Below are 26,377 nucleotides of genomic sequence, written 5' to 3' on the forward strand. Positions count from 1 at the left end.
CCTCCAAGGACGCCGACAACCAAAACGACAAGCTTGACACGGTAACCTGGGTAAAGTTTTCCAATTTCAAACAGGAGATCCTGATATATTTGTCTTTTGTGCTCTTCTTTGGCTGAGATGTTGTATTCAGCCGGGGCCGAGAACTAAATGACATAAATGTCACGAGTGGCCTTGTCGAAGAGCACAATATCAGGTTTGTTGTGATCTATCCGCCGGGTTGTTGCAAATGGCATGTTCCAATAAATTTTGCAACTGTCATTCTCAACAACCTGGGGAATATCTCCTGGCAAATAAGGCAGCACTGGTAACACGTCAATACCGTAGCAATGACGAAGATAGTAGTACAGTACTCTCAGGGCAGCATTGTGACGCTGGATATATGCACCTCTCGCCAGCACTGGACATGCCGACAAAAGGTGCATAAGCGTCTCCGGATGTTGTCTACACCTCCTACAGGACGTGTCCGGAAGCTGCACCTGGAGCACCTTGCTACAGTACTCAAGAGTGTTAATGACACCATCTTGGCAGGCAAATATGAACCCTTCAGTCTCGGACATCAGACCCGCTGACTTTAAGAAGGAAAACGTCAGCTGGATGGACAAGCCATGATCACGCACGTGTTTAAAGAACACGCTGTGCATGGACTTGTCCATCAGTTCGCCAAGGAGTAGTTTTTCCTCGGCGTTCCTGATGACGCTCTTAAATTCCTCCTTTCGGAGTTCCATAAGAGCGTTTATTTCTCCAAGACCAAGGGTTCTTGCCGCATATATTGCTGCCTTATACAAGAATGACCCCTTATGCGCATTTTCATGTTTATGTACAATTTGCATAAGAAAGTCATCCTCGTCTGCAGTGAAATTGACAACTTCGTGAGTTAAACCCAGGACCAAACGGTCGTGAAGCCGCTCCAAACTCTGCAAACCTCTCCCACCGATGGACCGGGAGAGGTATAATCTGGCGACTGATGAATTGGGGTGCATGCTCCGATTCATATTAATGATCTTACGGGTTTTGATGTCGAGATCTCGTAAATCCTTTCGGGTCCATTTCAGGACACCGAAAGAGTATAGTAAGACTGGGACAGCGAGCATGTTAGTAGCTGAGACTTTGTTTTTGCCGGAAAGTTCGGAGGACCAAATTTTCCGGAGTCTCCTAACATACTCGCTCTGGAGAGTTGTTCGGACTTCAGAGACCGCATGCATGCGGTGCTCTTCCATTCCTAGATATCTATACAACTCCCCGGCGTCTAATTGGCTTAAGACGCTCCCATCCACTAATTCGACATCATCACCAGTATCAGAGCACTTACCCCTCGCCAGATGTACGACCGCACACTTGTCCAACCCAAAAGACATTCCGACATCTCGTGTGTACTCTGCTACGATGTTGAGGGCCGCTTGTAGATGATCTTTATCAGCGCTATACTAGGGTGGGTCAAAAAAATCGAATAATTTATTTTTGACTTTATACTCTGAAAAATAGGTTCGTAGACACCTAAAAAGAATTCTCTCCAAGTATAAGCTCTTAATTATAACGGGAAGGTCCTCCGCTTTGCGGGTTTCTATTTTTTTCGAATAATCAGATAAAAAAATTTATATCTCGCTTCCAACTGCTTGGAAAAATATTCCGTGGCATAGATTTTGTGAGAAATTGAATGCTTTACAAAAAAGGTCTCTTATGACTTTTTCAAAAACTCAACCGATTAAAAGATATTCATAGTTGAAGTTTGGCTATTTTAAGGAAAATATTCGTTTTTATTATGAATTTTATAAGTCGATGAAAAAAAATTATTTCGGATTGCGGAACTCATGATTTTGTAGGAAATTTACTGCTCTACAAAAATGGTCTCTTATGATTTTTTGATTAAGTGAAGCCGTTACGAGATATTCATCGTCAAACATTAACGAATATCAATATTTCCAGTTTTTGATCAATAATTCGATAAATTTTAATTTAAACTATGAGTTTCAAGTAAATTTACATAAATTTGAGTTTCGATCGATAAAGAAATGTTATAAACAATTTTTTAATATTGTTTTCAGTCTTGAGCTTGTTTGATTGCATTAAAACAAGAAATTAGAGCATTTTTTTCGACATATAGCCAATGATTAGTTTAATTTGAAGTGAATGACATATTTCTTTGTCAAATTTAATATGAAAAGTATTGAATCAAGTGAGAAACAACCAGTATTTAACTTTTTTATAGATAAATTTTTTATTGAATTATCAATTGCAATATAATTGTCTATATTTTTAACATAACAGTACGCTATTACTATAAATAATTTCTTTTATTACAATTTGGGAATGTTTTTTGATGTTCTTTGACAACTTGCAATAAGTACTGGAATTGTTCTTCATTTTTGTCAAGCATTGATTATATTCACTGACTAATGCAACAGCTCGCTCTGCTGAATCATTGACAACTTTTAGTTGTTGAAAGTATTCTTTATTTTCGAGATAACTCTCATTAGTAGGCCATAATTCAACATCGACATCAAGAAAGTCATACGGTAGATCGAAGATTTTGAAAAGATTTAATGACTTTTTAGACACAAAGTCACTCAGAGTTCTCTGCGCCAATGAATTCAAATCTTTTTTAGCAATTACAAATCTTTTAGCTTTAGAATCTGTACCTTCACGAGTATTAACAGCTTCAACAATACTTTTTTTACTTCTAATGGAACGCCATCGTCAAACAGTGATAAAATAGCAAGTTCATCGCTCAAATACCATAAGTGCGAAATCATTTTTTCACACGTAGCTGAAGAAATCAAAGGATTGATATTTTTGTACTCCAATAAATTTTTCATAAACTGCAAGTCATGATAAGCAGCAGTTGTTGCAGAAGTTGATGAAAACCAAGCTTTTAAATACAATGTGACTATAAAAATACAGAAATGACGAAGACCATGCAATTCTTTCTGAGAGAGTTTGAATTCATCTCTGAATAGATACATTTTCAAACTATAAATGGCCTTAGCCATCCATCTAGCATGATGAACAGCACCAGGACGTTTGAAAGAAATCTTTTCTTGAGGCATTTCTCCAAGGAAAATCAATGATAATTCCAATAATTCTTTATAATCATCTCGGGGTTGTAGTAACTATCAAAAATAAAAAATTTGTCAAAAATAACGAAATTTTTATAATTTAAATCACAGTTAAATCATACCTGTAAAGATTTCGTAATAAAACTAGAGATTTCATCTTTTTTATTCGAAATGATATCAGCAACAACAGCATCTTCAACACCAGATTTATAATTAGTTATATCTATATCATCCCAAAATTTTTAAACCTTCCAAACATCTGTACATTTGGCCCAGATGACACAGGCCAAAATACTTCAAATGCGCCCCTTAATACGATCTCAAAAATGTGATGACGACATGATAACCAGATCAACTCTCTTCCCAAAATCTTTTCAATTTCCTTACATGTACCGTTGTGAATTCCTGTAGAACAATAATAAATGACTATCGTTAAATTTAGTATTTAAGAAAAATCAATGGTTATATTTCAAATCCAAACGAGTAAACGATTAATACATTTTGATAGTAAAATTCAGTAAGAAATAGAAATTAAACTAGAATGACAACAATAAAATATTTTTTGTAATTGATTGATTACCTGTATTAACAGCCGTAGTGTCAAAACACATCGCCTTGACATACTTAATAATACCCCATTCACTCAATGTTGATAAAATGGCGGATGTTTGATTAACTGCCGTCCAAGAATTCATTATTGGAACTCCAAGTAATTGTTCAGTACCATATGCAGTTAAAAGAACCGGTAGTGGTTCCACAGATTTGGATTCAATTAGATCATTTAGCATTTTACCATCCCAATGAACTACGTATTTATCGTGTGTTTTAAAATTGTCTTTTAACCCTTGAGCAATGTCTTTTCTTTGAACCATACGAGCTCGTTGGATGGACCTATAGCTGAGCGTTGTATCTTCAATTTTTATACCAACAGCTGATAAAACCGGAGCAATAATGAACATCGCGTTTCTACTGCTGACATTAGCTCTGTCAAGTGCAGAAACGACTTCAGGAGTTAAGACATTTATTTTTGCTCGTTTTGTCGGAATTGGGGGTTCATACTCCAAATCAGATCCAGAATTTGTAGTTCCACTTAATGTATGCGTCGAGAATGATTCTGATTTTCCACTTAAAACAATCCCATGACTGGTAGACGGCTGATTCAAGTCTGTAATAAGAGTTCATTTTTAAATTAAACAGACAAAATTTCCAACACTTATTCATTATGATGAGAAGCAATCAAACATGAGTACCAGAAACCGTCGAGTCAAATGTCATACGTAGGAATACTGATATTTATAATGCAAGTAAAGTAGAAAAATGATATTCTCATTGTTTATAATAAATATAAAGGAAGTTTTACACTCCTACCTGAATTTATAACAATTATTTATCTCAGATACTTACTGCTTTCATCGATTTCCATCATATCTGTAGTTGAGTTTGACGCAGGTACAATATTCGAAAGAATCTCTTTGTGTGTACAGAATTTTTGATCCAAATACAACTTCCTAATGTTATCATCCACCCCTTTTAGGAAATTTTTACTTACAATGTCGAATAATTGTTCAAGATCAGTCTGAAACTCCTTTTCCTTTACCTTATCACTTTTCTTATTAAAATCTTTTTGTAATTTCAACCACTCACTATGAAAACGGAGAATTTTTTTGACTACATTAGGAGCTTCACTCGTAGGGATCTGATTTATTTTCCACAATTCAATAACCTTGTCAGCTGAATTTTTGCACTTTGTTTGATTGAAAACTTTAAAACTTTAAGTTGATAGAAAAACACTCTCATAACCTCTTTCACTTTTGGTAACTTACGGTCAGTGAGTTTTTGCACAGGTATACCGATTAAACGTATTTCTTTATTCATTGTAGAATTATTGATAATAAATGAATTTATATAATGAGAAAATGACTTATTTCGAAAAAATTGTTATTATCATGTATACGAAATGATGAGTTTTTGGAGCACTGAAAATGTACTGATAAAAAAGTAGACAACGAAGATAGTTAAGAAAAACAACATAGGTGGCGCTAGCGTTAGAGTACCAACAGAAGAAGTAATGTAATTCAGAACAAAAAGCCTCTCTCACAAAAAAATTTATGTATAATTGGTAGAATAAAATTTGAAAATACATACTAAACAACCGTAATAATATGAAATGCCAATGCAATTGACATTTAATTATTACAAATAAAGCTTACAAAAATATCATTAGAACAAAAACTTCTTAGTGAATTTTTGAACAAATAACTCCTGTAGGAGTGACTTTTATGATAGAAATTTAAATTTATGTAAATTTTCCTGAAACTCATAGTTTAAATTAAAATTTATCGAATTATTGATCAAAAACTGGAAATATTGATATTCGTTAATGTTTGACGATGAATATCTCGTAACGGCTTCACTTAATCAAAAAATCATAAGAGACCATTTTTGTAGAGCAGTAAATTTCCTACAAAATCATGAGTTCCGCAATCCGAAATAATTTTTTTCATCGACTTATAAAATTCATAATAAAAACGAATATTTTCCTTAAAATAGCCAAACTTCAACTATGAATATCTTTTAATCGGTTGAGTTTTTGAAAAAGTCATAAGAGACCTTTTTTGTAAAGCATTCAATTTCTCACAAAATCTATGCCACGGAATATTTTTCCAAGCAGTTGGAAGCGAGATATAAATTTTTTTATCTGATTATTCGAAAAAAATAGAAACCCGCAAAGCGGAGGACCTTCCCGTTATAATTAAGAGCTTATACTTGGAGAGAATTCTTTTTAGGTGTCTACGAACCTATTTTTCAGAGTATAAAGTCAAAAATAAATTATTCGATTTTTTTGACCCACCCTAGTAGATATAAAATCAACTCATGTGGAGTTGAGTCAAATGCCTTGCGATAGTCAATCCAAGCCATTGACAGGTTGCGTTGATAGTAGATCGCATCTTGTAAGACGCATCGATCCACTATCAGGTTCTCCTTGCAACCTGACAGGCCTCTTTTACTGCCACGTTGTTCATATATCTGTTGCCATACAGGCTCTATCTGCTGCAAGATACGGTTATTTAAAATTTTTGTAAAAATTTTATAAACCGCATTCAAGCAGGTGATAGGCCTGAAATTCTTAGGGTCAGACAAGTCACCTTTTTTAGGTATCAGTACGGATCGCCCTTCTACAAGCCAGTCCGGAATCGGATCGTCAGCTCTAATGTATGATGTAAATATGCGGGCCAGATGGAGGTGGGTAGAAGTAAACTTCTTCCACCAGAAGACATTAATGCCATCTGGTCCCGGGGCAGCCCAATTTTTGCTGCCATTTAGAGCTGAACGAACTTCAACCACACTGACTGCAGGGCTCTCTTCATCAGCATTCTGTCAACGGTGTTCCCGACAGAATACTTTGAAGTCGTGCAGAGCTGGAGTGTTGGCGTTCACGTTTGGTTGATCTCCATACAACTCAGTCCAAAAAGCTTCCACCCGCTCAGGTGTTGGATAATTCCCGGTAACATCGGTCTTTGGTGTCAGAAACCGTGAAGGGCTGGATCGAAACAACGAGTTGTCGACCAACCGCTTCAGCCTTTTCTCTAATGACTTTTTAGCAGCCACTAGAGCCCGCAATTTATTAAGAGACTCTTCCTTGATGACATGAAGAGTACTCTTGTTCAGTGTGTGATGACGCCACCGAAGTTCAGCAGCAATGCGCCGAATTCGGGGCGTGTATGGTGTTTGAGTTGTGTCGTACTCAATCACACACTGAATGCGGGAGACCTGTTTCCGGGACATGTCAATTTTCAAGCCAAGTTGTGAGATGCGCTGTTTCAACCTTGCCTCGATCGAGAGACATTGTCTCTCTCTCGGAAAAGCCGAAACTGCTGCACCATACACAACCTGGCTCACAGTGAGCAGGGTGGAATCCTCCAGGATGTTTGCACGGAGATCTTCGTTTACCGCGTCAAGCTGTTGTTGGGAGTAAGTTATTTTTTTAGATATATTTACTTGCCGTCCTACAAAGGGATTGTTGTTGTCCAAGGAGGAACGGCGTCGCTCTTGGTGTAGTTGCGCCGGAAAGGAAAGTCTATTAGACTGCCTTCTGTCCGGCACAAGCGATCTTCTATTTCGCCGAAGATGAGCGGCATAATTACGCAGGTGTTTGGGCGTAAAATGCGCTAGCTCCGGATGCATATCACTCCAAAGAGTGTGCATCCGGGCCATATAGCCGCTCACCCCCGGCTCGCTACGTTGGTAGCACACCAAGAGATCGACTCTCAGTTCCTCCGTCCACTTAAAGTAAGTCCTTAAGGCGCCAGGGTCGTCATCATTCATCGGGTCCGGCGTGCTCCTCCCACCTGATGAATGGTCCTCATTGGAAAAGGACCGGTTGTGGGGAGCACTTCTGAGTTGGTATCTTGTGGTAACTCAGTTATTTCCATGCAGTGGGTAGTTGGCCCACTGCACGGGCTACGTCGTTCGCCTACAGACCTGATGTTATGGTCTGCGTTTCCCGCGATGCGCCGCTTGGAGGCCACGTAGCAAGCATCGCTTATTATTATTATTATTATTATTATTATTATTATTATTATTATTATTATTATTATTATTATTATTATTATTGTTATTGTTAGTGTTATTGTTATTGTTATTGTTATTGTTACAGTGATGAAGATTAGTATTTAATTAATCTAATATCCGGCCCTCAGTCGGAGGAATTTTGAGTAAACACATCGCGACGACTAATGTAAATTATTGTACTTATAATTTCAAAAAACGCGGGAAATTTTAAAGTTAAAAATTCATATGAAATTTTATTATTATCATTGCAATAATAATAATAGCAATTATATTTCTTCCTGTTTAGAAAAGGATGCTAAATTATTAGTTATTAAGAAAATTATTCATTTTTATTCCAAATAGCGCGCGAAAATTCAATTTTCAAAATTTCAATCAAAATTTTATTATTATATTTATAACATCTTATTCCTTGAAGGGAAAGGATGGTATACTTAAATAATGATTATTATTTATTAACACCGATGTACATGCACTATTTGTATGACTTGTATCGTTATAAGTCGACTAAAATTACGTACAGTAAGTCATTTAAGTGTTTCCAGGTACAAATCAAAGTTTACTATCAATTTTAAATCACATTATTTTGTTTCGTTTGCTGATAAGACTATTGATTTCTCGAGTGTTGGAAATTATCATGCGCAACAATTACTGGCTACCATTAATGATGTCGAGTATAGGTTGTATATACCAAGCACCAAAAGATGCAAAATATTGTACGGTGACTTATTACATGGTGAATAATATGGTAATCAGTAAGTAATTTTTGTCTCGACTTCTGTTTTTTTCCTTTATTGTAATTATTATCATTCTCTCTTTACAGTAAAGTACAACGAAAATAAGAGCGTAAAAAATGTGATTGTAACAAAAAATGCGAGATATTATGTATGTAACAACTATTTGTTAGTAAATTATGAATAGAACCCTCTACTAAGCCTGCCTATGTATATGGTTGATAAATCCATTTTTTTCAGTCTCTACAAGGGACAAACTTTAAATACTCTGTGAGAATGTAAAAAACGAAAGAACAAATGCAACGTTTTTTATGAAATATGCAATTTCTTTATTTCTAAATGGCGGAAATTGTAATTAAGAAAAAATTTTAATGTAAATATAATTTCTAAAAAAAATCTTAAATTAACTTTGATGATTTTTTTAACTATCCGTTAAGAAAATCGAAGATTTTCAAAAATCGTGAAGTCATTGGTTTTACCTCGTGTTTCGAAAATCGAGTGCTCATCACGTCAAAAGGAGAAATTTTCACAAAAAGATGTAAAATCCGAACAAAAACAGTTCCACTGTAAAAAATTACGCCAAGTACACGTTAACAACTCTTGATTTACAAAAATGCCAAGGAGAAATTATCATTTTACAAAAAGATGTAAAATAAAAAAAAAACATATCAAGTAGCCGTTATGATCTTTCATAATTGAAAAAATGTTGTGATAAATTTAACGAATAAAAACAATTTTTAGACGTACTTGGCGTGCGTCATTGAGTACCCAAAATTTTTTCATTTCTGATAACTCAGCCAGAGAACTGATATGAAAAGCGATTTTACGGACAATTCTTTCAGCCCTTCCTCACCAATTCATTAACCCTACTGAAGATCATTTTGATGCAACCATATGAATCGATAAGAATTGAAATGCATGCTTGTTTTCATTATTTCACGGATAAGATTGATATTTGTATAACTAAATAGCTTCCGAGCATTTCGTTCAGATCGAGAGAAAATGAATCAGTTTATTAATTGAATGAACTGTTAATTAAATTGACTTCATTAGAAAATATAGCATTAATAAATGTTCATGAAACTCCGGAGCCCTAGTTTAAAGTAAGATTTATTTCTACTATTATTTAACTTGTCGCTAAGAAAATTGAAAATTTTTTGAAGATTACAGAAAACTTACATGAGTATCCCCACGAGGGTGTCACTGTGTGTGTGTCACTGTGTGTGTCACTTTCTCTCTCTCTCTCTCTCTCTCTCTCTCTCTCTCTCTCTCTCTCTCTCTCTCTCTCTCTCTCTCTCTCTCTCTCTCTCTCTCTCTCTCTCTCTCTCTCTCTCTCTCTCTCTCTCTCTCTCTCTCTCTCTCTCTCTCTCTCTCTCTCTCTCTCTCTCTCTCTCTCTCTCTCTCTCTCTCTCTCTCTCTCTCTCTCTCTCTCTCTCTCTCTCTCTCTCTCTCTCTCTCTCTCTCTCTCTCTCTCTCTCTCTCTCTCTCTCTCTCTCTCTCTCTCTCTCTCTCTCTCTCTCTCTCTCTCTCTCTCTCTCTCTCTCTCTCTCTCTCTCTCTCTCTCTCTCTCTCTCTCTCTCTCTCTCTCTCTCTCTCTCTCTCTCTCTCTCTCTCTCTCTCTCTCTCTCTCTCTCTCTGTGTGTCTGTGTGTGTGTGTGTGTGTGTGTGTGTGTGTGTGTGTGTGTGTGTGTGTGTGTGTGTGTGTGTGTGTGTGTGTGTGTGTGTGTGTGTGTGTGTGTGTGTGTGTGTGTGTGTGTGTGTGTGTGTGTGTGTGTGTGTGTGTGTGTGTGAACCTCCCATAACTTATGAACGACTACCGATTTCATCGTGGTTGGCCCATTTGAAAAAACATGAACGAACTTGGATTTTGAATACAATTTTGACCGATTCCGATAGATGGATTTCAAAATATCTCAAAAAAACCGTGAAAAAATTTGAGAAAAATTTTTATTTTCAAGTTGCTTTTTTGGAATAACTTTTAAACGGCTCAGTCGATTATCTCCAAAAACTAATCAGCTCTTGATCTTGAAAAATCACGTTAATTGCCGCTTGACCAGTCAAAATCGGTTAATTCGTTCAAAAGATATCGTTAACGAAAGAAAACCGAAAAAAGTGTTTTTTTCGGAAGTACTCCTAAATTTTAACGTTCGATCAATGCGAAGTTAAAAATTCTTTACGAGCCTTAAAAAGCGGCGTTGAATGCAGCCAGCCACTTGAAAATCAGTTCATTCATTGGAAAGTGATTAAAAGTTATACATTAAAAACGATGTTTAATCAAACTTCTATCACATATGCAGTAATGCTGTGAAGAGGGAAAGAACAGGAGATAAGGTGATTATTGAACTACTGACATTTGACATCAATGAGTTATCTGAGGGGTATTATCACGTTATCACGATTCATCTGAAAAAATTTTGGGTACTCAATGACGCACGCCAAGTACGTCTAAAAAATTGTTTGTATTCGTTAAATTTATCACAAAATTTTTTCAATTATGAAAGATCATAACGGCTACTTGGTCTGTTTTTTTTTTTAGTTTTACATCTTTTTGTAAAATGATCATTTCTCCTTGGCATTTTTGTAAATCAAGAGTTGTGAACGTGTACTTGGCGTAATTTTTTACAGTGGAACTATTTTTGTTCGGATACACTTATGCTGTACAGTTACCAAAAATATACTATACGGTAAACCCATTAATGCTCAAGTCTTACCTAAAAAATTCCAACGCGCACACACAACATCGCTGAAATAGTCAGGGAAGCTTCCTGGAACCTCAGAACGTCGAAATTTGATGGAAACTCGATTTTGCAGAACGGGGTAAAACGAATAACTTTCCGATTTTCTTATCAAGAACTTTTGATTAACCCGACAGCACTCATGTGAACTTTCCTGTAATCTGTACTCTCATGATGATAGATTTGCTCATGCCCGGAGAAAATGTTTAGATCTGATCAGATATGGGATTGGGATATAATTAGATCTAGTCATATCTGATCAGATCCAAACAGATATAACTATATCGAAGTTGAAAAATTCACCAGACATGATCAGATCTCGTCATATCTGATTAGATCTAAACAGATATAATAATATCTGGGTTGAAAAATACATCAGACATAAAAAGATTTTATTATATCTGGCCAGATATAACTATATTTGTTAACTATTAATAATTTGTCACGGGGCTCCTTCCTTACCCGTTGAAGGTCCTCACCCTAATCGCGGTTAGTTATCGACGGATCACAGAGCGCTGTGGTCTAGGATGCTCGCGCAGTAGAAATAAAATTTACATAAGTTCCGGGGCCTAGAAAATAAGTGTTTCGCGGGTGGGGATAATCCCACACGAGGGACGAGTGAAGTTGCCGAACGGAAAAACGACATTGTGAAGCCGGAGCCCGAGCAACCAATACGAGATTTTGGAAATAACAGGTAAATATTAATATTCCTCTGAGATTCCTGTGGAACCTTCAGAGCGATTATTTTAACTTATAAATTTGATAATTACTGCTAGGCATTTAGCCAGCCTAATTATCCAATAATAACAATTCTAACTATCCTGAAATTCCAGATAAATTATTGCTAAATATCCCGAGCTGCGACGCAAGTGAACCCGAGTACCGAGGAAGTCGTGAGATTTGGCTGACAAAGTTGCCTCTATTAGAAGTCCACGAGAACGACAAGAGACACGAATAAAGAAAAGAAGTCGTCAAAAAATTCTCAGGTACAAAAGTTTAACCTCGGTAAATTATTGCATCGTCTCCGGAAACTCTAGGCACAGGCCAGGTTCCGTCTTCCAATCACCCTACTTGATTAATTAATTAATTATTCGAATTTTATTAAAATATCTAAATTATAAGTCGAGGTTAAAATGAAGTAAAATAAAATTTGAACAAATAAAAAATTCAATAAGTTAGAAAATTTTAAATTTAAAAATAAAAACGGTTAAATTTAGAATTAATACTATTATAAAATTGGTCAAATAAATTTAGATAAAAATTTACAAGTCAGAAATTTCGATATCGACAATTTTGTATTTACTGCATCATCTATATAAGTGATATTCTGTCGATTAAATTTATTACAAATTAGAAATTAAAATAAAACTAAAGGAAATTAAAATTAGAAATTTGTCCAAGTTAGATTAAAATTGACCAATAAAATCAACAAGTAAAAATGAATTAAAATATAAATTAAAATTAAAATTAAAATTAATAATTGAAATTTACTTTTGGAAAACTATCACAAATTTTAGAATAGAATTACCATAGACACAAATTCCTTAAATTAGAATATTAAAATTGTTAAGTAGTAAATTAATTTATAAAACAAATGTGACGTCACGTAGTGACTAATATTCAATTTAATTTTAATATTAGTGTCACCCATCTGATTTGCGCATTAAATAATAATGTTTTAAATATAAATTAAATCATTTAAAAATATACACCATCGATCGTGTATATGAGATAAAAATATTAAAAGTTCTTTTATTGAAAAAAGGGGTTTTTAAATAAATAAATAAAAAATATACAGAAATGAAATAATCAATATATTGAGTTGTAACTTAATATCAATGTTAATACGGACTATAGGCCGTAAGAAAAGAATTTATATATATAAATATAATTATTGATTGGTTATTGTCCAATCACAATTAAATAATTATTAATTGGAGGGGAAGTTACTTGGTAACAGTTTTACGATTTTAAAATAGTCAGTTTTTATAAAGTACTCAATCAGTCAAGGTCAATGAATAAAATAAAATAAAAGATTAATAATACAAATTGAAAATGATTATAATTGAATTATTAAATTAATATAATCGAAGAATTAATTGAATTAAATAAATTATTATTGAGATTCATTAAAATAAATTACTGATTTTTAATCATGAATTATTATCATCATAACTTAATAAGAATTTTTATATTTACAATGAGTGAAAAATTAAAATAAATAATTATTATAATATATTAATATATTTCGGGTTCAAATGAGAAATTAGAAATTCTTCTAAGAATTCAACTAAATTTAACAAGGTAAATTCTAAATTATTAATTATTTAAGTATAAAACTTTAAATTAATAACTTGTAAAATTATGGAACTCGAATTCATAATTAGATGAGATTGTTTAGTATTAAATTTATAAGGAAATATTAAATTTGTAAATTATTTCTTTTCATTGTTAAATAAATTTGGCTTTACTTGAAATAGTTGTTTATACATATATTTCATAATCGATAAATTTCATTAATTAACTTGAAATTAAATAAAATATTATATTTAACAGTCACTCTTATAGCTCCATCCCAGTTATTTCACTAGATGAAGGCTAAAAGGGAGCAAGGTAATTATACAATTAAAGTACTATGTTCTGACGTAACACAAAATTACAAGAGAAAGATTATCAACAAAAGAAAATTTGTTCAATAAACTTCGATAAATAAATTTGTCAAATTCCAGTACGATGATTTTAAAATTAATCAACATAAAATATAGCCTTGGGAAATTTTTACCAAGTTGAAGACTAAGTCTCAAATCTTGACTGGAATTCAAAATAGACATAAGCCGATTATTTAGGTAGTTTGAATTCGAGTAAATTTTAATTAATCTAACATTTTGGTTGAATAAAACGCTACTGTGATATTATTAAGTAAGCAACCAGAATTTAATTAACTTATTTATCGAAGTCAAGTTAGGGACCGGGAGATTTGATTCCCAGGAAGTTATGTTGTAAAAAGTATTTTGGATTTTAAAATGATTGTAAATTAGAGTCAAGTGTGTATTAGATAAATTGTTTTATTAAGAATTGTGTGTGTGTGTGTGGAAAATAATTTACAGTATATACTCCTCGTTCACGGGCTGTCGAGGAGGTTAGAATTAGCAGGTTGTCTACTAGTGTCATGGTATCCTCCTCTGTCCTAGTCGACTTCAGGTTCCTTAGTCCCGTAGTAAGGGTCCTGTGGACAGCGAAAGGGCTAAGGACGGTATGAACCTTGGGCAGAGGTCCGGACGACCACCCAGGGTCATATCTAGAGCCTTAAAGCGTGAGGGTCTTGTGGACAGCGCGACTTAGTTAGAAACTGCGGTATAGACGCTCCATATGAGGGTACTGTCAGGAATAACGAACTATGATAGAAACTGCGATATAGACGCTCCATATGAGGGTATCGCAGGAATAGGAAATTGTGATAGAAACTGCGGTATAGACGCTCCATATGAGGGTACTGTCAGGAATAAGCAACTATGATAGAAACTGCGATATAGACGCTCCATATGAGGGTATCGCAGGAATAGGAAATTTTGATAGAAACTGCGGTATAGACGCTCCATATGAGGGTACCGTCAGGAATAAGCAACTATGATAGAAACTGCGATATAGACGCTCCATATGAGGGTATCGCAGGAATAGGACACTATGATAGAAACTACGATATAGACGCTCCATATGAGGGTATCGTAGGAATAAGCAACTTTTATAAGTATGAGTGTGTGTGTGGGTATTGAAATAAGACTTAATTGTTGTCAATTTGTTAAAATAAATTTATAATTGATGTCAATTTTAATTGTTTTTATTTATGTCAAATCTTATCATTTCTCTCGACCCTGTGATATCTCTCTTGCTTGGACCGGTTCTGGAAACCGTGATAAAAATTCCAGTGGCAGCCTTAATTATAAATTTTAAATAAAGGGGTGACCAAGGGACGGTTCAAACCCGTTACAAAATACTTATAAACTATTTTACTAAATATACTTTCCTCCTAAATAAATATTTATTGAGTGTTAAAAAATATTTATTAGAATTTAATAAATTAAATAATTGTCTTCGAACAAATCAATTTGTTAATAGTTAATAAATCTTTCTATCAGCGTATATTGATAATTAATCATTTGCAAATTTGATGAAAAACTTTGTTCATTACCCATCGATCATGGACACGATTCACATTACTTGTAGTTATTACATATTCTATCTACTTACTTTTTAAGTAAGCCTCGTAGGTAAACATGTAATGAATTAGTCTTTCGAGCATTGGGTCCCAGGTTCGGTTTCCGCAAGCACCGATTTTTTTTTTTTATGGATATAATTCTATATAATTATATAGGGCCATTTTTCGTATATAATTATGTATGAGTATATGTAATTATATATACTTTTTTTTACTTGAGCAATTTAATTATCTGACCAGATCTGATTATATCTGGCCAGATCTCGTCAGATAGAGACAATTTAAAGATCTGGCCAGATATCATCCGTTTTTCCCGGGCGCTTCATTTACATGTGACCGAACAGGTATACACTTACGAAGACACACGAACTGGCCAGAATATTACCGAACGTAAATTTTCTTTTGCTACACCTATAATCCTGTGATGAGAAGAATGCTCACAATTTCCGACGCTCATGAAAAAAAAATTTTTTTATGAATTATATGTAATATTAAGGCATTTCAAAAGTTCATTATTTGAAAATAGATACAATTACTCAAAGATAGAAAAAATTTACTCTACCCTTTTCATTTGAAAAAAAAGAAGTTATCATTGTTTTGAATCGGGCGTGAGCAAAATGTTCATAACGTGAGTGCTGACGGGTTGAAAAAATAAATCTTTCAAATAACTATGATTTTAAAGATACTTTAGCATTTTTGTTTCAAGCTTCATGAGCTCGAAGGGCTTAAGAGCATGGAAAAGTCATCTCTTCGAGTGTGGAAAGCTCAAAATAACACATAACTTGTATTTTTGAGCTCGAAGAGCTCAAGCACGTCATAAGTGCAATTTTAAACATCTAGGTATGGAGTGAGCGGGAAGTTGTAGGGACGATCTTCAGGTCAACCGTTTTCCTCATTTTTTTTATAGAATTAAACACATTTGAGTTCTCAAACATCTTCGTGGCAGAACTTAAACATTAGGGGCTGGTCCAGTGTTCAACTGTCACGAAAAACACTCATTTCCTATAAAGAATTGGTGGTATTTTCAATTTCTTAATGTTTATTAACAATTGTTTAATATTTATCTTTTATTAAATATATTATGTAAATTTTGCTTAAGCGATTATTTTAATCAACTTCATGACAATGTTGGAATCATTTGTAAACACGAAGTGTCCGCGTATACAGTCGGTCTTACTATTGTCCGACAGAAACTCTATATTTTTAAAATAAAATAGTCATATGAATACAATAAATAAACGAGGACATTCTTTCAAAATATCACCTGAGATTCACTGTCTCAATACCTGATCAGAACAAATCGTTGACAGTAAATTGTCGTATAATTATTGAAGTTTGATCGTTACGGTCAAACCACCAAAGTTATTGAGCTTAGGATAATTGATTGAGTAAGTAATAGAATCTTTGGCATTAATATGATATTAAAATGCTGCAAATGTTATTCACAGAAACCGCATGAAGAGACATTTAAATACAATGGTTTTAACTTTTAAAATGACATAAAAATGATATAAATGATTATTGATTAGCATCACCGGTGTATGACTAAAGAACAAGTGACTCTTGCATGATATAATTCGGGATTAGCTTTTCTTCTCTCAACATCCATCTCTGTTAGTATAAACAGATTGATGTCTCATAATTACACGCATTTCGTTTAGGATATAATCCATTTGACTGTGAAAACTAGGGTGAAGTGCAGGTGTTTAACAACAGTCACGTTCATCAATCAGAATTTCTTATTGATTTGTGACTAATAATAATAAATTCAGAGTTTTGAATAGAAACATTTTTAGTAAATAAGTTGAATTCTCGTCAGTATAATGATGTTACACAAACCTATAAAAAGGCCATTCCCGGGAAAAACGAATTAGATCTGACCAGATATAATTATATCTAGTCAGATCTATTTATATCTGGTCTGATCTGACATTTTAGACATGATCAGATATAGTTGTACCTGATCAGATCTGGCCAGATATAACTATATCTGGGCTGAAAACTTCCCCAGATATGATCAGATCTAGTTATATCTGGCCAGATCTGATCAGGTACAACTACTTCTGGACTAAAAACTACACCAGACATGGACAGATCTGATTATATCTGGCCAGATATAAATAAAAAAAAAATTTTTTTTCAATTTTTAAAAAGTTGTAGAAAAGCTTTGTTTTTCGAAAAATAAAAGAAATAACAAACATTGTTGAACATCACGTCAAAAACATTCTGAGTAAACAAAATTTGTCCCTAAATTTATGGGGTTGTCCATTTTACCCCCCCCCCTGAATTTTAATCAATGAATAATCATTAATTATATTATTCGGTAAAGGATAAAAATAGATTATGAAATTGATGTTAACATTACATTCATGCTAAAGTGATCTACATATTATGTTATGAACTTTGCAAAATCATTATGCCTATGACTGTACAGCGGCCGGACAGCTTAAGGAACATGGGGACCACTGAAGTTAAGCAGCATTGAGCGAGTTTAGTACGTGGATGGGTGACCGTCAGATTAAAGTCATGCAATTACGGTTCAATTAATTTTTTAATTATTTTTCATCATAACAAAATAGTTTTGTTTAAATGACATTCAAAGTCAAGTGATTTTAGTCGATAATTTCTGTAAACAATTTATTTAAAAATAAAAATAAAATATTTGATCTGGTCAGATATAGTTAGATCTGACCATCTCTGATTATATCTGACGAGATCTCGTTAGATAGAGAGAATTGAAAGATCTGACCAGATCTGGCCGAGCAGATCTGTTCAGATCTAATTCGTTTTTCCCGGGTTTGGCCGTCGAAATGGACGCAGATTTCTCAAATAAACAAAAAAAAATAAAAACAGATTTTTTATAAAATATTATCCATAATAATATATAACAGGTGTTATCATAACACAATGACATTAAAACGAATGCAAAAGTAAAATTTCATTAGATCTGTCGGAGAGAGTAGGTAATTTTTGGTCTAGACTAATGGTGAGATATACAAATTAAAGTTTGTTTAATAAGTCTTCAGATGCAATTAACAAAAATTTTACTAATCGCATTCAATAGTTATTTCGTAAAGAAACAGTAAGAGTTCCAATTTTTGAGAATTGTAAAGAATTTAAATTTCTTTCATCCCTAAACTATCCAGGTGAAATAGATGAAGTATAATTATATATATAATTATCAATAATTCACATGTAATTATATATGCTTCATTAGGGTGTCCGTTATTTCCCAAGTTTATATTTTTTTCGCTACCGCCCCCTGGATTTTTAGTTCGTGATCTAAAAAAAAATATCTGACATAAATAAGCTCTTAATTACCAGATAAAACCGTACCCAAATAGAGTTACGTCTCCCGTTTATATAACATGGTAATTTGGAACTTTTTGGAATTAATTTTTTTCCTTAAAAAGAAATGCCACTATGACTATGATCAATGCATATTCTAATGGGAAATTGAATACTTCCCAGAAAAGTTTTCTTATAATTTTTCATAAAATCAATCTTTTAAAATTTATTTGTGGTTTAAGTTGTGTTTATAGTAATTATCACAGTTTTTCAGTCTTGCTATAAAGTCTCATGTGTTATAGTCATTCATTTCATCTATAAATGTTCTAAGAATTTCATTAAAAAAATTAACAGTTACAGTAACGTTAACAATGCAATGTATTGAATACATTATTAATAATATTGCCGCTTATTTGTATTTTCTGTCTCTATTCACATTTATTTGTTAAGCAATTTTTAGTCGTATTATTAGAGTACCGATGAAATCAAATTTTACAAACCAGGTGCATTTTACCATGCACGATAGATGTCAAAAACAATTTATTCGCTGAAAATATATATTTTTTGAGACATTCTCGAGTTAAATCTTGAAACGCAACAAAACCTTTTGGATATTTGTTCATTCGTACACGGATAAAAATTTAACTTGACTCAAGATCAAGAATCTTGAACCATGAACACCATTTTGAAGAAAATAACACTCTCAAGTCAAGAACGAATAGCATTATGAGACTTCATAGCAAGACTGAAAAACGGTGATAATAACCATAAACACAACTTAAATTAGAAATAAGTTTTGAAGAATTGATTTTATCAAAAAATTATGAGAAAACTTTTTTATGAAGCATTCAATTTTCCATTAGAATATGCATTGATTATAGTCATAGTAGCATTTGTTTTTTTTAAGGAAAAACATTAATTCTAAAAAGTTCCAAATTCCCATGATATTTAAATAGGAAACGTCTCGATTTGGGTACGGTTTAATTTGGTAATTAAGAGCTTATTTATGTCAGATATTTTTTTTTTTATATCAAGAACTGAAAATACAGGGGGCGGCAGCGAAAAAAAAAATCAACTTAGAAAATGACGGACACGCTAATGCTTGATATATAATTATTTATAGTTACATATAACTGTATATAATTCAGTATATGTTTTTTTTTAGTTTTATATATTTATGTTGAACTATGCAAACTTATATAGAATATATATAAAATATATCTATCTCTAAAATAAGTATGTTGAGTTTGGTAAAGATCTATTGTAAATTGACGACGCTATCGTCGTGACAAGCTGCGTTATATCGTTTATTTATATATATATTTAAGGTTAAAAAATTACCGACGATATCCTTCATTTATCCATTTTATCCAAAGTTATACCAAGTTATCCAAATATCCTTAATCATGCAAATTTTTGTCTCTTTTTCAGTCCGAGTTTTCAATTCAAAAGAAATTTTTTTTCTAAAAGATGTTTACATTTTCTTAGAGAGAATATCGTGCAGTTGTTAAAACCTTCCTTCGATTTCCTGTACGATCATTATTTCCGGAGTTATTGAATATCAAAGTCAAAAAGAACTTTTTTGCTTTGATTGACGATAACACCGCAGCAAATCGTCGCACAGGCTTTTTGAACATGCCAAATTGAAGAGTATTAAATTCTCCATAAGAACTTTTGAACGAAACAAACAAAAAAATTTTTTTGAAGCCCGGGACCTTTTTTTAAGACGGGAAAAAATTTGGAAAAATTTTGGTAGTTTTCTTAGGATTTCTCCAGACCTGGAAATGACAATAATTTTTCATGGTCATATCTGAAATTTAGACACTTGGAGCTACAATTTGCTTTTTTTATTTTTTCTGTACGGCCATTTTCCTCGGAGTTACAGCTTGTTGAAAATCACCCAAAAATTTGGAATTTTTTTTATATTGTTACGTTCCCAAATTTTGGGTGTAATTAATTTTTAAATTTAAATAATTTATTTAAATGTCCAGATTTTGACCTCGTTAGGAAGTCGATAGACTCCAGGTGGGTCATGCCACTGATTCCTCCGCGAAGTATTTTTTATATATATTTTAATAATTCACATTTTTAATTTATTTATAAAATATACATTTTAATATTTTACTTTTATATTACCTGCCTACAGGTAGGTAATGGGTAGAGTGCCTGAACGCTGGCTAGCGCTCTGGGCGATTTCACCAGGGTGAGAACAGCTCATAAGCGCTCTCACCCTGGGGGTAATAGTTGGGATATTTTGTGGATAGAATACCGGAACGCTAGCTAGCGCTCTAGGTAAAGGAACCAGGGTGGAACGCTGATAAGCGCTCTCAACCCTGGGTTGAGGTTTTAATAAATTTCCATAATTGTTTAACAATTAACAAAATTAATTATCAAGGAATTGGCAGGTTCAGCCTCGGACTAGCAGAGATTGCTCCTCTGCTAAGTCCTCGGACTGAAGAAGAAGTCTGAAGACTGAATGTAAGTATTATAATAATTACAATAAGTTTTTATAATGATTTTTTAGCGACGTTGCATCTCAGGTTACCCTATGTGAACATCAACGCAGTCCAAAGCCCACAACGTAGACTGTTTAGTCTACTGGGCTGCGTTGACGTTCCAGAAATCTCTTATCTCGAGGTATTTCTGTTACGAAATACCTCGGGTAATAATTAATTAATTAAAATATTAATTAATTGATTTAAATATAATTTCAAATTTGCGAGAACGTAACAATTTCCCTTAATTTTTGTGACTAGTGTATATAAGTATAACCAATGGAATTAAATAATTTATTTGAAACAAATAACAACCGAATAGAATGAATTTAGAAACAGAGAAAATTCATCATTTTTAAGTCAAAAAAACATAGGTTCCGGATAAGTAATCACCAACATATCATATACTAAAACCTTCTCAGTAACACGCTGCATCTTATGGTATAAGTATTATTCTGATCGCTTCAGTAGTTTTCGCAAGATAAACGAACAAAAAAACCAGCTCTTCATTTATTAGTATAGATGTTAAGATTCGATCTTCAGGAAATTTTTAATTGAATATTTTATTTTTAATAGAAAATAACTTAACTTAAATTAACTTTAATTCAATTAAAGGTTGAAATTAGATAACATGAATAATTAAACTCTAAAATTTATCAAGTCCGTCTTATTCATTGTCATTTTCAAACTCCGTGATACATTTTTCCACCTGATAAATCGGAAGACCATCAATAACACAATACTCGGAAAATTTAATTAGAGCGATCTCATTGATTATAAATTTTCACTCTGTAACATCAGGGTACTAAACGATTGGGAAGTCACCTTTGTACGACAGGGCATTCTGAACTGTGATAATCGTTGTAAATAATTAAAAATCATTAATCTGTACTTATAAATGAATAATATATACATCAAATTTTTTTGATAAATAATATTTTTTACGTGATTAGTGTGAAATTTCAATGACTGCTCTTTGGTCAAGCGTGGAATGACAAAAGTTGAACTCCGCACTACTCCCTCCGATAGTGTAAAAAAGAAATTCTCAACGCCGTTATGAGTTTGGAACCCCTACATATTTACATAAATCTTTCGAAACTTTTAGAAAATGTCATCAATTGCATGAGTAAATTATTTTTCTTAACTTATATTGTTTTATCAGTTTTTGAAATTAAAAAAAATTCGATACTCATATAATCGATTCACCCTGATGTATTGATGACGAGTACCTATGATTTCACTCAAATACATAATTAAAAATATTTTTCAATCTTTTTAGTTCCTAAATGTCAATTTGTGATTTTTTTATAAATATAACCATAGAAATTAAAATATTCATTTTTTAACTTGCCGCTAAGAAAATTGAAAATTTTCAAAAATCGGAAAGTTATTGGTTTCACCCCGTTTTTCGAAAATCGAGTTTTCATCAGATCTTGACGTTTTGAGGTCCTAGGAAGCTTCCCTGACTACTCCCGCAATGATGTCCGCGCGCGTGTGTGTGCGTGTGTGTGCGTGTGTGTGTGTGTGTGTGTGTGTGTTGAGACACTACAAAATGTCCCGACTTTATCAGCCTGGCGAACTACCACCCGAAATTTCCGTTACCAACATTAGCTAAAATAATAGGTAGTCCCGTGACGTCACAAGACGGCACGAGGAGGGGAAAAACGGTCACAAACCCCGATACTTGAGCGGTGATCGACACTTCGATCTATCCCCCGGTGTTAACCACCACGTTAGATTTATCTTAGTCAATCTTACCACTATTACCACTATACTACTATTACCACTATTAGGTTATTACTCACCAAAACTAAATAATTATTAACAACTACCAAATCTACTAATTAATTAATAAGTTTATATCATCATTATTACTACTATTTTGTGTTAAAATACCATTGTGTTATTATAAATAATTAACCATCGACAACCTAGAATATTGGTAAAATAATCATACCACAAATCTATTGTATTTCGTCACCGAATGTAATAAGTATAATTCAAGTGTTTAGTTAGTGAAATAAAATTAAGTTTGATGCAATTTTGTTATCAATCAAGTTAATTTATCCACTACACTATTCACACTGCGTAATTCCATCTAATCAATTACAACACCAACCACGGAAGAAGGACCATCTGCACAGTAACTTTTGTAAGTAAGTAAAATAAATTTAACTGGCATACGTGGTAACTTCTGTCCCATAATCTTTCTAATCGAGCTCTCTTAAAACAAAAGACAATCATAAATACGGGAGCGGAATATCCCAGGGCAGTGGACCAAAAATTATAAACGAAATCCAGGCGACTAATTCTTATCCGCGAGATTTAGTGACCTGGAAACTAAGATTTTTCAGGAAAGTAAAAATTCTAGTGTTTCAGTGTAACCCTTTTATAACTTTTGAACGGCTTGACCGATTTCATCGGGATGGTGCCATTCGAAAGGGCTTGACCAAATTTAAATTTCCTAAAAAATTGTGCCGATTCGGACCAGTAAATTTTGAGAAATTGTAAAAAAATTACAAAAAAAATTTTTTTTGAAAAGTGGTTTTTTTGGAATAACTTTTAAACAGCTTTACCGATCAATTCCAAAAAATAATCAGCTCTTGATATCAAGAAAATGCGTCGATCGCCGCAAGTCCGGCCAAAATCGGTTAATTTGTTCGTAAGTTATCGTAAACGAAAGAAAACCGAAAAAACTGTTTTTTCGGGGTTACTCTGAAATTTTCGGTTCGATCAATTAAAACCTGAAAATAACTTATGAGAATAATGAAACTGCGTCGAATGCCGCCAACCGCATAAAAATCGGTTGATCCATTCAAAAGTAATTGCGATTTGCAAATTCCAAAAATAGTGATTTATTAAACTCTTATCAAACTTTGGAGTTCGGAGAGCTACAAAACGTTGACAACCATGTGCCTACCTAGGCCTAAGCCTACCGCAATAAAACATTTTAGTTATATCTTATTTTACAAAATATTAAAGTAACAGTACATTTCTTAGAATCACTAAAAATAGAAATATCCTAAAGAATATTCTCATCGCATCGTCAGAAAATACTCCACTGTACTTTACTCTCCGACATATATATTATAAATGAATTTTTGAAGTCGATCCAGGTTTTCCATCGTTACAGTTTTTCCCGCTTACAGACCTTGACGTTAGACGCCAATTTGTAATCCGAATTTTCAACTTATAGCCGAAATTTGCTTGGGGTTATACGGGAACTTACTTCTTACTAAAATTTTACATTATACTTCGGTATCTTTCCGATTTTCGGTTTCTGGTCTCAATAAAATTAGGGCGCTAGGTAATTTTTGATCACTGGAATTACCGAACCAGTTAAAACGTAATCAGATAATTTTTATTCCCGTAATCAATATTATCGTATCCCGAGCTCAGTCTACCGTTCACCTTGCAGACTGACGCCAGCTCAGTAGGACTCGACGCAGCCCTGACACAGTTTATTGGCGATCAAGAACGAGTTATCGCTTATGCGAGTCGAACCCTGACTGACGCGGAGAGAAAATACACCGTCACCGAGCAATAATGTCTTGCGGTCATTTGGTCCATCCGCAAGTTTCGGTGTTACTTAGAAGGGTACGAGTTCACAGTTGTTACAGATCATAGTAGTCTACATTTGCTTCACAACCTCAAAAATCCAACAGGTAGACTTGCCCGATGGGCATTAGAGCTCGTGGAGTACCGATACACCATAGTCCATCGAAAGGGAGCTCTACACCACGTTCCAGATGCTTTATCTAGAATTCCAGAAGGACAGGATGAAATCCTTGCAGTGATAGGCGATGATATAGATCGCTGGTACGACCGATGTGAAAGAGATATACGACGAAGGCCTGACAAGTTTTCAGACTGGCGAATCGATGGGGAAGAATTATATTTCCACAGACCCTCGAAGTTCGCAGAGGCAGAATTAGAAGACCTCAATGTATGGAAACTAGTCTTGAGGAAAGTGCATCACCAACGAGCCATCACTGAGTGTCACTCAACACCAGAAGCAGGACACTTGGGAGTCGACAAAACCTACAAAAGGGTGTCCAGTACATACTATTGGCCAAATATGTTCTAGGATGTAGTGAAACATGTGCGACAATGTAAAGTCTGTCAACGTACAAAGGTCGAACAAGCACCACCAGCAGGCTTCGTGGGTAAGAAGTTAGTTCAGGAACCATGGTCCGTGGTTGCTACAGATTTTATGGGTCCATTACCTACAAGTAGGAAAGGCTATTCTTACTTATTAGTCATCCAAGACTTGTACACTAAGTGGATCGAATTAAGACCACTCAGAAGAGCTACAGGTGCAGCAATCAGTGAAGCTCTGGAAGATTTAGTCATATCGAGATAGGGAGCACCACAAGTGCTACTTACTGACAACGGTTCGGAATTCGTAAACCGAGATATCAGAGCACTGACAGAGCGTGTGGGAATTAGGCATATGACAACACCACCATACCACCCACAAGCCGATCCAGTAGAGCGAGTAAACCGAGTGTCGAAGACAATGATGACAGCGTTTTTAGATGAAAATCATCAAGCGTGGGATCAACACATCTTGCAATTTCACTTCGCTCATAATACAGCTTTTCATAGTTCTGTCCAGGCGACGCCAGCTTTCCTAAACATGGGAAGAGAGCCCGCGACTACAGCACCGTTACGACGAGACCTGTTGGGAAACCCCGACATAGTACATCGTCCGGTACAAGAATGGCAAGCACGGATGAGGCAGTTGGATAACTTGAGAAACAGCATCGTGCACGCTTTAGATACAGCTTTTCAGAGACAAGCTCATTATTACAACCAACGACATCGAGCACGTGAATTTCAAGTCGGAGATTTGGTATGGAAAAAGCACTTTGCGCTATCCAATCCAGCTAAGAAAATAGCAGCTAAATTGAGTGATAAATTTCATGATCCATTTCGAGTCTCACGTAAAATTTCGAAAATCGTTTATGAGCTCAGTGATTTAGAAGGGAGAGTGGTGGGGAACTACTCTATTCAGCATTTAAAGCCTTACGTTCCCTCAGAGTAATCCTACCCCTTAGTTATAGGTTCCTTTTCCCGTTACCGTTAATTTGATTTTTTTTTGTAGTTATAGTCAAGCATTGTCGTTACCGTTCACTAATAAGTTTATATTACAGATTCTGAATATCAGAACGTAGTCTAGCTCAAGAGATGGCCGACCGAGAGATGGTCATCGACGTCTCTGATGACGACTCCGTAATAGAGGAGCAACCCGCAGAAAATCAAGGCGAGGACGACTACGAGAGCA

At 34.1% G+C, this 26,377-nt stretch overlaps 2 protein-coding genes and 1 long non-coding RNA gene across 3 annotated transcripts; 1 reads left to right on the plus strand and 2 right to left on the minus strand.

The window, feature by feature from the left end:
* Window positions 1-2,342: 2,342 nt before the first annotated feature.
* LOC141533720 (uncharacterized) lies at window positions 2,343-3,737 on the minus strand. Its single transcript, XR_012480334.1, has 3 exons — window positions 3,634-3,737; window positions 3,176-3,458; window positions 2,343-3,107 (listed from the first exon to the last, which is right to left on the minus strand). It is a non-coding gene; the product is annotated as an uncharacterized LOC141533720 (long non-coding RNA).
* A 10-nt stretch (window positions 3,738-3,747) lies between these two features.
* Window positions 3,748-4,788, minus strand: LOC141533845 (uncharacterized). Its single transcript, XM_074252935.1, has 3 exons — window positions 4,458-4,788; window positions 3,863-4,218; window positions 3,748-3,756 (listed from the first exon to the last, which is right to left on the minus strand). The coding sequence occupies exons 1-3, from the start codon at window positions 4,477-4,479 to the stop codon at window positions 3,748-3,750; spliced, it is 387 nt and encodes a 128-aa protein (XP_074109036.1). The 5' UTR covers window positions 4,480-4,788.
* Window positions 4,789-25,543: 20,755 nt separating this feature from the next.
* LOC141533887 (uncharacterized) lies at window positions 25,544-26,137 on the plus strand. The gene has a single exon (XM_074252980.1). The coding sequence runs from the start codon at window positions 25,544-25,546 to the stop codon at window positions 26,135-26,137; it is 594 nt and encodes a 197-aa protein (XP_074109081.1).
* Window positions 26,138-26,377: the final 240 nt, after the last annotated feature.

The sequence above is a fragment of the Cotesia typhae genome, unplaced genomic scaffold (genome assembly GCF_013202065.1).
Source record: "Cotesia typhae breed Kobodo isofemale line unplaced genomic scaffold, CoteBio_Ctyphae scaffold_121, whole genome shotgun sequence".
Classification (NCBI taxonomy): Eukaryota; Metazoa; Arthropoda; class Insecta; order Hymenoptera; family Braconidae; genus Cotesia; species Cotesia typhae.